The sequence below is a fragment of the Manis javanica genome, chromosome 10, assembly GCF_040802235.1.
Source record: "Manis javanica isolate MJ-LG chromosome 10, MJ_LKY, whole genome shotgun sequence".
NCBI lineage: Eukaryota > Metazoa > Chordata > Mammalia > Pholidota > Manidae > Manis > Manis javanica.
In genome coordinates, this window is record NC_133165.1 from 95,526,812 (window position 1) to 95,539,219 (window position 12,408).

The window sequence follows — 12,408 nt, forward strand, 5'->3', positions numbered from 1 at the left end:
GGAGAACGGGGAGTCACTATTTAATGGGGACAGTTTCAGTTTTGCCAAGACCGAAGCGGTTTGGACACTGGTTACACAATAATATGAAGGTACTTAACACTAGTCAACTGTACACTTAAAAATCAAAAAACAAAACAAAAAGAGACCTATTAAAATACTCCAAAGTACAATAGATTTTAAAAATTAAAATTTCTAATTTCTCACCTTTCAGTCTGTGCAATCTTCCCTTTGATTTTGAATGATTATATTTTAACATATTTGTTTTCAATCGCTGCACTTTTTTAAAGCTTTAAAAATGAACAAAAATATAAAAGACAGGTTCAACAGGAGAAGGCAGCAAAAATACCTCAAATTCTCTCACAACAGCAGCAAAGCTTGGGTTTTTCTTGGACTGCTCATCCAACAAAGCTATATTCTTATCAAATTCTTTAATGTACGTGGAATACATTTTTAGATACGGTCCCTTCTTTACAAAGATATCAGCAATTCTTTGTTGTTCAGTCCTAAGACAGAGAAGAGATACACAACATACAAAAGGAAAGTCACTAACATATCAAAATATATCCAGTGAAGAGCAGAGTTCCATGTCCAAGCCATTAGCTTGTCTTTTTTTCTGTTCTTCAAAGACGTTATCTCAAAATACCGAAGCTTCTCCATTTCCACTGCCACATCTTGCCTGGACTCTGCCAGCTCTGTGACTATTCTCCCTGTTTCCACCATCTTACCCTTATGTGCAGCTCGAGTCTAAAAATGCGTATCATATCATGTGACTTCCAACTTAGCGGAAAAAGTCCTCACCTCCTTCCACTCTGGAAGCCCTGTAGTTCCCATGACTACCTACCTTTCTGACCCATTTCACACTTGTCTCCCTTTCTCATTATTCTCCAACCACACTGGCTGCCTTTATATTCTTTTGACATACAGAATTCATTCCTACTTTTCAAATTTACTAACGGCTTCACAAGTCTGGAAATATGGAACACTGGCTGGCTCTTGTTTTTTGTTCAGATGTCAGTTTAAGAAGGGCCTTCCTTGGCCACCCATCTTCACTCACTAGAACATCATCTTTTTCACATCTCTGTAGATCAGAAACTGCTTGTATCTAATATTTCTTGTCTATTTTTTTTCTGGTTCTTCCCCCACTAAAATGTCTGCTCCGTGAGAGCAAGAACCTTGTCTGTTTTGTGCCCTGTGATATTCACAGAATGCTTAAGATGCTGACTAACACACAGCAGCTTTTCAAAACCTTGTTGAATAAGAAATCAAGTATTTCAGAAGGCATATTAAAACCAAAGAATATGCCTTAATTCAAGATGCCTGAGAGAAAAATATTTTAATAAGTAGGAAATACATTATTAAGGGACTGAAATAACTTTGTCAGTAAAAAGTACAGCGTTTTCCAAACTGTTGTTATAGTTGTCCCTTTTATCAATTTAGTCTGTTTCTTAGGAATGCTTAATACTTTAACATAGGAATGCTTAATACTTTAACATAGACATGTATAGACCCAAACTTGAGAAAACTTTTAGTACAAGCAAAAAATACACTTAGGTCTCTTTATAACATTTACTTGCATAAATATGCACTTCTTTTTTATAAGAATGATGAAGTATGTACAAGAAAACTATTTGTAATCACATTTTATTTCTGTCATGGCTTTAAAAATACCCTTTCGTCATTCCTCAATCCTTAGCTCTGTGTTATTGTGTATTTAGGCTGCAGCTAGGTATAACCACTTGTAAAATCTAGCATATTTTCCCAACATGCAGAGGCATAGTATACCAAAATAGGCAGAGATTTTTGTTTTCTAGCTTATCTAAAAAAAAAGCTTAGAGAGAAATTTTGATCATGAAAGTAGGTGATACTATTTTGTTATTTGAATGATTTTGGGTTCCCCATGGACTTCAACAATAAACTCAATTCCTCTAGAACAAAGTTTCTACATATCTCCAAAGATGTCACCAAACTTTCTGCTTATTTTCTATGGCCAATGGATGTACTTAACCTTTTGGTATTATTTTCCTGTTTTGAAAAGATCTACAGTATCCACAATGATGTCATACATATGTAAATGTTCTAAACCAAACAAATCGATTATCTCAGGGAATGACTCTTTTCCAAAATGCAAAAAGTTTCATGACTTGAAAGGATAGTATCTGAAAGGATAATAAACATTTTTAAATGTTTCCAGTGTAAATGTATCAACTCCTTCAATCTCAAAAATCTTGATTATCAAAGATAATCTATAGAAAGTTAAATTAGCCAAAGATGGGTCCTTCTTGATTTTGAAGCAACATTATTAACAAAGAATTTAAAAAATTTATAATATCAAGCCCAGTGTGCCAGAGTTGTGAATTTTGGCCCTCTAAAGTGATTGATCTCCACGTAACCATCAAGAAAATTCAGTATCTGGAAACAACCCAGTGTAAGGAACACCTCTGTGCCACATGCAAGGCCCTTATGGTTTCATCTGAATATTGAAAACTAGGAAAGCTGGTCAGTCCATTTTACCAGTTCAGCATCCTGTCCTCCAGTTCCTTCAGGAGATCCCGGTTGAGCTCATATAGCTGAGGCAAGTAGTACAGGATCTGATTTAGGACCCGGTCTTCAATCACTGCTTTTCCAAGTTGTCTGGAAGCATGGGCTACAGCATCCCGGAAATCCTAGTACAGGGAAGAGGAGGGAAAACAATGTATGTACACACCTATATATATGACTGTACCAAAAATATACTTGATTAAAAGCCTTTATCCCCCCTCTTCCCTAAAACAATATAAATCCCAAACTGGATTTTCCATGTAGAATTTCAAATAGAAAGTACCCACCTTCCTCCTATCTCTTACCTAGACAAAAATTATTAAAAAAAAACAAAAAACACAACAGCCCAAAGTGACTGGGGTAAATATTTGGTTTTAAAACAGACTGTGAGACATTCCTCTTCAATGGGTTTGCTCTCCAAAGTTAGTAATTGTACTAAGGGGGTATCTGGAGATTGACCTACAACTGTAAGTAGTCTTCAAAATTATTCCAGTAGTGTTATATGAACACAATCCACTTATTTTAAAAGTCCCAAAGAAATGTTAACTGATTTTATTCTGGAAAGTCCCTTTTCCCATTTTCAGTAATTATTTCGTAACAACTGGAGCATTCTAGGTGAGGTATGTGGAGGCGGGTGGCACATTCTTGATAACCCAAGGATACTGGATCCAAACCCTGGCTTCTGATTTACCGTTTCCTTGGGCTAGCCTCATTTTGCTCATCTGTTACATGGGTAACGAGATGTTAGTTAGATACTGCGCATGAACCTTTCTGCAATGTGTTGGGCACACAGAACCAACAAAATATTTTTGTTGGACCTTAAAACTTCTCCTCTTTCTCTTTCTGACCACCCCATAAATTCACCAGGATTTACCCTTGTCACAAATAAAAAATTTTCTCCTCACATACTCTTCTTTGGTAAACTTTTCCCTAGAAAACTCTGCCATGTTTGAGGGCAAGTCCACACCGGCACACCCTCTCACACCGAAGGACTTGGAAGGGGTGGGGTCAGAGACTGGCGCTGGTCTGGTTTCCCTGTATCTTAAGGCCCATTCCTAATGAATAAGTAAATCAATAGTGGAATCTACTACACAGTCCTAAGAATTCAAAAAGAAAGATTGTTTCTTCTCAGAAAGAGTAGGTTTAATTAAAATCTTAAAGTAAAGAATAGGTAAATAGACTCTTCACTGGGCTTCACCTTTCTTTCTTTCCACTGCTTCCTCTTCAGGGATTCCCTAGGCCAATCAAATACACACACACACAGACAATGGTATCTCCAGATCCCTTCAACACCTGCTTCCAACATACACACATTAACCATAAGCATTTCTTATGTTTATTCTGAAGGACAATAACCTCATATACAACCTCAAAGTACACAAAAGAATTCCTTTTCTAAAGCATGGCTACATTAGACAGGTCAAATCCTCTCATGCCAAACACGGTCTAATAAACCCTTCACTAAAACTTTATTGGTTCAACAGTTACACTGGCCCAAAAGAAGCAACTACTTAGACCAGTAACTAAAGAACTATTTTTACAATTGATTACTATAATATAAAGTAAGAATTCATAACTTGCATGAACTCCAATCCAGAAAACCACACTAAGCATCTCCAGAAACCAAATGGATACAGGCCAAGTTCGACCTCCCAACAGCTTGTTCCTGTCAGCACTCACATTTACCAAGAGAAGAAAACAGAGCAACTTAACACTTTTGATGGTCATTAGATTTTCTATCAGGCAGAGCTACAGAATAAATTTACGTATCACAGATTATTTCTTCAACTGTAAATGTATTCAAAGCACAACAGTTCAACATCTATAGTTTTTTGTTTTAATCAGCTTAATGATCAATAAATATACTTTAGATGCAAGAGTTCTTCATTCCGCAGAGCGTAAGCACTGCCTTTTGTTCTGCTGTAATAAATGATGAATATATTTGCCCCTTGGCAGCAGGATAACTTTTATCCTCCAGTTTGGAAGGTATTGCCTCAGTCAGAACAGTGACAGTAGACATTAGCTGCTAAGTAGCTTAAAGGCTCTGTTTGACACAGCTTTTGCCAGACTCTGCATTCCATATGTGTACCACCAGTGCCAAAAAGGAAACTTGTTTATTTGAGACACGTTCAACAGAGACTAGCCAAATCCACACTGTGCTGGCCACTGAGATGCCACTTCTAACTAGAGGCCACTGACGCACACTAGACAAAAGTTCACTTTTTCCAGGACTATTGGATGATGGTTGTAGGTAGCTCTGGATGAACCAATGGCCCATAATGTCTTTTGAAAAATTATGTGCAGCACACCGAAATATAATTTAGAGAGTTTATATTCAGTTATCTATCACAAATTATTCCTAAGATCAGAAAGTTACATATTCTAAGCACTACTAGGAAATCAACTGGCTTTCATGGTACCTTCTGATAACAGAAAAGGCTACGGCTTACTCCAGGCCCACACAACTCACATCAAGGGCTCTACTTGCAACTCATGGCCTTCAGATTCACACAGGGCAACCCTAGTAACAATCTCATTGCCTCACCTCTTGGGCCACCGTCCTGTGAAAGCCATATGCTATGGCACCAGTGCCACATGTAACAATTCACACAGGAACCACACACACAAATTTTAACTTCTCAGCTCTTTATGAACGCCAACCATTTCCACAACTGGTGCCACAGGAAGGAGGTATCATTTTTTTTTTTAATAAAAAGGCTGATTACAGCATATGTCTGGTTATTTTCCTAAATGCTAACAGCCAGGATAATTTGAGAAAGTGTGATGACATTTAAGAGCTAGAGGCAAAACTATTTTGGGGCAGAAGATCTAAACTCACCAACACCTCCTTGACTACATCAGTGAGGATACAAGACCACAGGACTGGCATGTCAAAAATTAGATCCTGAGTATATTTTTCACACTCGAAAAGCTGGGTGATTAAAATAACAGGGGCGAGGGGAGCTAGAGGGTGAAAATGTTAGGTAAGGGACACTTTACTGACATCATACTTCAGTCTATTCTTCTGACATAAAACCCACCACAGATTCTGTATGATAAACAGAACCAGCTACAGTCTAGTTTCTGATCATAATAACCAAATGTTGTTCAACTTGGTACTTTCAGAAATAGAAATGGGCTTCTGAATTACAAGGCATATCATATTAGTCTATTTCTTTTTTCTAAACAGACAGACTTTATTGTGGGAGGGGTGGGGGTTCCAACCTGGGATCCCACTCTCTTAAATAAAAAAGTGCATAGAAAGAAGGGATTTAGAAACTTTTGTACAATAGCTCATCCTGGACCACAAGGGCAGGAAAGGGGGCAACTGCTGGGTGGGCCGCAGGCATGGAGTCAGGGCCCTTGCCACCTGCATACCTACCATCCACCCTGAATATGAGGGTATGGTGAGATGCTCTGGGAGGGGCTAGGGAGCACCCCACACTCCCAGGCTAGGGGCAAGATGGTAGAAAAATAATAACCAGATCAATTTTAAAAGAACACGCAGGTCCTTTGGGGTATTAACATACTAGTCCTATCAGCTCTCATTGTTTGGGCAAGACCTAAGCAAAAATCAATGCAAATAAAATTGAGTATGAACAACTAAAGCAATGAAGCACAGAACAGATGGTCTTATTCATTAGGTCAGGCTTTACATCTCCAGTGCCAAAGAGGAGTGACCTAATCACCAGCTGTCCTGACTGGGTTTCCTATCCTTAGGGCATTACTAACTGCTATGATGACACAGTGAATCAGACAGACCAAGTGGACCTATGATAGACAGGGAGTTCTGAAGGGCTCCCTGCCTCCCTTCATAAAGAGCATTATGAATCACTTCATATTAAGCAAAAGCAAAGCAGCTGCTAAGGTCAAAGAGCTCTGATAAATATGCAGAAAGGAGTGTGAAACTATGAAGTAAAGGGGTGGGGATGAATTCCCCACACCAACAATATGATTTTGTTTTAAAATGCAACTATATGACTGGGGAGGATGGGTGGGAAGGGAGGGATAAGGGCGGGAAAAAAAGAAAGGGGGCATTACGATTAGCATGTATAGTGTGGTGGGGCACGGGGAGGGCTGTGCAACACAGAGAAGACAAGTAGTGATTTTACAGCATCTTACTATGTTGATGGACAGTGACTGTGAATGGGGATGTGGGGGAGACTTGGTGAAGGGGGAAGCCTAGTAAACATAGTGTCCTTCATGTAATTGTAGATTAATGATACCAAAATAAAATAAAATAAAAATAAATAAAATGCAACTATATGAAATTGTTCCTTCCTCTCTATATGCTCAGATCTGATGACATCACACATAATCATCAATGTAAAACTATATAAAATATGACTGAAACCAATCCTTTACCTTAAGTCTTCTCTCCCCTTAATAACAGGGACAAGTAATCATCATAATATATCCTAAGTGACCAATATCTTAAGCTTCATTCTCATCTTTATAAGATTAAAAAGTAGAATTTCTCCAGTTTCATAAGCCAACGGAAAGAATTCTGAAGACAAGTTATATACCCAAAGATATCCTATACCCAATACAGCATAGTAGGGATTTCAAGTAACAATTTTTAATCAGTTTCTAAACAATCACTAAGTGGACGGACTCAGACAAACCAGAGCTCAGTCTGGTTTTGCCATTTATTAATGGGTTACTTTGGGCAGTTAGCTTACTTTCTTCATTTAACAAAGAGAAATAACAGCTATTTGACATGGTTGTTATGATGATTAAAATGGATAACTTATGTCACTTGGTATGTTTTAAGGCACACACAGAGAGCTCGATAGAAGGCCATTAATTTAATTAAAGGAGATTTGGTTAATTTAAATGATCACTTCAACTTTTAGATCCACAAGCCCCTGGACACTTGGAAAGAGAGCTTCTGAATCAGAGGCATTTAAAGAGTAGGAAATGCCAAACCAAAGTGGGGAAAACAATCACCTCGGCAGCAAGACAAAGGAGCTCTTATCAGTGAACTTCACTCAGTGAAGGATAGTCCTCATAAAGGAAGCTGCTTGAAAAGTGAAAGTTTGGTAGCCGTGTCTATAGACACTAAAAGAGAATTCTTTGAAATTAAAGAATAAATGATAAATGGTTCATAAGACTCTAAACACCAGGTGTTGCTCAGCAGCACAGGATGAAGTGGTTTTAAGATGGGAAAAACTCGAGGTTGTATGAGGAAGCCTTCTGTTCTGTGTATATTTCATTAAAAAAAAAAAACACATATTCTATTTACTAACAGATACCTGATGTCCAAGTACCATTGCCTCTAACTCTATGGGTTTTATTGAGTCTCAAATTTTTGAGGTAATATATGTCCCAACCTAAATTAGTGAAGCAAAGATACTTCATTATTATTACCACTTTACTACTTAACCAGCCCATCTTTGTCCAAAAGACCTCAAAGTCTCTGATCATTCTCTTTCAAAATACTTTTTTTTAAATCATGGTATTTGGACATTTATAAAGCAAATTTATGGAGATGTTTATTAAAATGGTCTCCCATCAAAGAGAAAATAAAAGAAAAACAAACAAAAAAAGACTATCATTTGTACTTGTATTAACATACTTAAGGTGTTTTACCTTTAAAATGTACATTTATATACAATATATAATACAATAGCAATCTCTGGATCGGACAACTTTTGCTATAATAGAGGAAACAACTGTAAATAGCTAGAGTTTTAACAAGTTTTATTCATCAGTTTTCTGTCATTCACTCAACAGATACTAATTTACACCAAGGAAAACAGATAAAAATCCCTCCTTCATGGAGCTTACTTTCTAATGGAGGAAGAAACCTAGTAGGTATACTTCATGAACAAACTCCATTTTAACTGGTTTGATTAAAAGCTTACTTGATAACATCATAGCTAAATAATATGGATTTTAATTTATATAAATAAGTTCTGAATAATAGTACTTTATCTTGAAGGCTTTCCACTTAGCCTCCAGGTAAGACTAATTAAATACTTAATTTTGCATTATCTCATTTAACCATTAGACCAACTTTATGTGATGCTGATGATTACTATTCCCATATTCCAAAAGAAAAAACCAACACCTGACTAATTTGTCCAAGAGCACACAGTTTGTGGCAGAGGCAGAATTCTTAACCATGAACCAGTCAGTCACATTCATTCATTCAATACTTACTGAAGGCCCTCCAGTGAACAGGCATGATGGCAGAAGCTGGAGATATAGGATCCCTGCCCTTACCTACCTTACATTTTAGTGGAGTAGAACAAAAATAAACAAGCAAACAAACATACAAAATATGTTAAGTGCCAGGAAGAAAACACACAGGGGAAGTTAAAGAGAAAAGGACGGCCAAGGAAGGCCTCTCTGAGGAGGTCCCATTAAGCCCAGATTGGAAGGATAAAGGAAGAACTAACTGAACAAAATGAAGGAAAAGTGAACATTGCAGGAAACTGCATTAGCAAAAGTTCTGAGCAGGAATAACTATTTTAGGACTGAACTAAGAAATGAAGGACACCAGTATGGCCAGCACAGGGTTAATGAGTGAGAGAATACTTCTCTCTCTTGCCCAGTGTCTCATCTCATTACCAGAGGCCAAATCACATAGCATCTTATAGGGAACCATAATTTACTGTCTAAACTGGCTCATTTTTGACAGTGAAAAGGAACTCTGTTAATAATATGATGTCAAGAACAGGACTGCCAAATGTAGATGAGACATACATTCTACTTATGGCATTGATAAGCACTGGAACTTCATTCTTAATGCAATGGGAATCATTTAAAGGATTTTAAGCAGGAGAATGGCCCGGTCTAGCTACTATGTATTTTAAGAAAACCAAAATTTTATAAGGAGAAAAATATATAAGGAATGGATTGGAAGGGAGACAAGAATGAAAACAGGAAGTCTGAGTAAGAGATGATACTCTGGAATAGGTTAGCAGCAGTAAAGAGGAAAGAGAATCAGTAGGTTTTCTTAGGGGTTGGCTGGAGAAGTGTGAGGAGAAATGATGAACAAATTCTAGCTTTCTGGCTTCGGCAACTATGTAGGTGGCACTATTATTTTGAAAAGGGAAGACCAACTTATAAGAATCTCCTTTCTCTTTGGGCTCAGTGGGATATTGAACTGGAGACATGTGCACACGGGACATTTAAAAAAATCTACTTCAAGGTCAAGGAGCTCACAATAGATACTATAGCTCATGATAGATACATAAAAAAACATTAACTGTAAAGTATCACCACTGGCTCTGCAGCCCCAATTTATTCTCACAGACATTAGGCAGATGAATCAAAGCCCTCAACTAAATACCAATTAGAATCCTATGTATATTTTAAACTGCATGCCCTCTATCCTCCCAATGTAATTAATAGCTTAAACAATAAAGTCAGTTTGAATTTAAAATATTTTTCTATGCACTATTTCGCCTACTTCAGTGAATTCTAAACAAAGGAGCATCAGTGACATACAGTGATATATTTAAAAATTTTAAATATCAATGCTGGACAGTGTAGATATTGAACATTTCTGTAATCACAGAAATCTGTTGATGCTATTCTGGAGTCTCTAATATAGAAAACTAGTGTGAAATCATGTAAAACTGAAACAATAGCTTCTCCCAAGCCACTTGGACACCTGGTTGATTTCCAAAAAATTCCCCACTGGATAACCTAAACATTATTATTTAGATATTTTTAAACAGTTACATTCTACCATAAAATACAGAAGTTAATTCATTTAGATGAAATCAGATAGCAACAGTGCTAAGGATTAAAAGTATCCATGTACTACCTTTGGGGGGTACTTTTAGTTGAAGAGTAAATATGAACTTTGATAGCATGGTGGGGGTATGATGAAACAAGAGACTCTTGGCTTCATCCACATTATCCCAGTAATAAGCCCCTCCTAGTAGTAGCTCACACCTTGGTTAATGCCCTGTTCTTCAGATAAACCATTTAGTTAGGCATTGCTAAGTTACTATTTGCATAACTAGACAGGATGTTAACATGAGGTTGGCCAATGATTTACTCTCACTCTTACATTAAAGGCTTAGGAGGTTTTGAAAATGTACAACGCAAGGTGGGTTATGGATGATTCATTCAGTTCAACACCTGGGAAGAGTCCAAGGCCATCTATCAGATCTGAGTTGATACAGGAAATACCTTGCTCCATTCTTACAGTGTTAATGATTTGTTCCAAAAATCTAAAGGTAAGAACAAGGCATAAAGTTTTAAATAATCAAGTAAGTACACTGGTAAAGCTTTTAATTGCTTTCCTACCGACTTGAGTCCTTCATTAAAATGAAATTTTAGTGCATGGGGAAAAAAAGGCACTTGGAAGGGACAGAATTGGAAAAAGTCTACTGTCTAGTAATAGAATGAATTCTTCCCATTAATTGATGTTGTACAAGGCAAGATGAGGAAGAGGGTAATGGAAAGGCAAATTGAGAACCTACTGTATAATGTGCACAATACTAGGCTCTTTTACATACTTTATTCCACTGATTCCTCACAACCTTAAAGAGGAATGGATATTTTATTCTCTTTTACAAAAGAGGAAAGCTAGACCCAAAAGGTTAAACTGTTTTCTAGAATTCACATAGCTGGTAAGAAAAGAATCTACTAAGCCAAAATAGAGACAGATGCTTAATATTTCCTTGGAGAGGTCCTATTTCTATTTAACTATGTTTATCAGAAAATATGTAAAATAGGTACAATTTGCTTATCCTACAGATAATGTTCTGAGTTTTCCAAAACACAGGTTTAACTTTTTCTTTTCTCCCTGAAACTGTTTATATAGTAGAGAGGTTCAGTTCATAGCAGCAAATGTACATGGAGTTTGTTCTGAGGTCATTTACTTATGCTCACTGTTACGTATGTGCGATGACAATATGGTTGACATTCAACAAATTTGTTTGGGTTACCAAATTTTGTGCTATAATTTTTTTTAATGGATTACAAAGAACTTACCAAAATGTTAAAAGTTATGTGAGAAACAGCTGAAAGGAGAAGTAATTCCTCAAAACAAATTAGTAGTAAGAAGGGTTTTTGAAATGTTTCCAAAGCTGGAGATTTTCCACTCACAAATTAGGCCTCTAGGTTTCTGTTGTACCAAGTATAGAGCACAAAGGAATCATCTGGTGAATGTAAATCACCCTTAAGTGTAACCTACTTTCCATGCTAATATGTATTTTTTAAAAGGAAAACTGAAAATCATGATACTCTTAGAAACGTAAATAGATGTGTATTTTGTGAACCTACCATTTCTCAGCAATTAAGTTTTAAGACGATGTTAATAAAATTGCACTACTTAAGTAAATTCACACTTCAGTTTCTTTTTCATTGTTTTCTCCACCTCACCTCTTTCTTTTGTTAAGTCTTAATACCTTGCCAAAATACAACTGGGATAAAGTAGCGTTAAAAGCCCTTTAACTGCCAATGAGTAATGAAACTTGTAAAAACTTGCAGGTACAAATGAGTACATGAGAAAAAAGAATACGCACTCAGACACATAATTGTTTCCCAACAGGTTCATTCAAGTTGACAATTATAAAAATTGGAAACAGAACTTTAAATAGTCAGTCACAAAAATATATATTTTAAGTATCTTGTTTCTGGGAACTTATTCAGATAGAAAGAACAATTTTAAACACTAATAATGGCATTTTTTTAAACATTGCTAGTGCAAAATTCTACTGACAGCAGACATTTGCAAATGCCCAAGAAGAAATATTGTCACTTTAAAAGCTCTTTATTATGGAAATAGAAAGTTTGAAGACATTGGAGATACAGATGTAAAGGCTGCATTTTTCAGAAATCATCTCGGTATACCACACATACAAGAGACACATTTTAGATAACTTCTATATTCACATATATGTC

General features: G+C 36.6%; 1 protein-coding gene across 6 annotated transcripts in view; it reads right to left on the reverse strand.

The window, feature by feature from the left end:
- Positions 1-12,408, reverse strand: part of FGD6 (FYVE, RhoGEF and PH domain containing 6) — a 106,387-nt gene that overhangs the window by 46,048 nt on the left and 47,931 nt on the right. For all 6 annotated transcript variants that reach the window (XM_073213639.1, XM_073213642.1, XM_073213638.1 and 3 more), the window contains exons 6-7: positions 2,512-2,663; positions 347-503 (exon numbers count right to left, since the gene is read on the reverse strand). In XM_073213639.1, the coding sequence (XP_073069740.1) occupies positions 347-503; positions 2,512-2,663 (309 nt within the window). The remainder of the gene's footprint in view (positions 1-346; positions 504-2,511; positions 2,664-12,408) is intronic.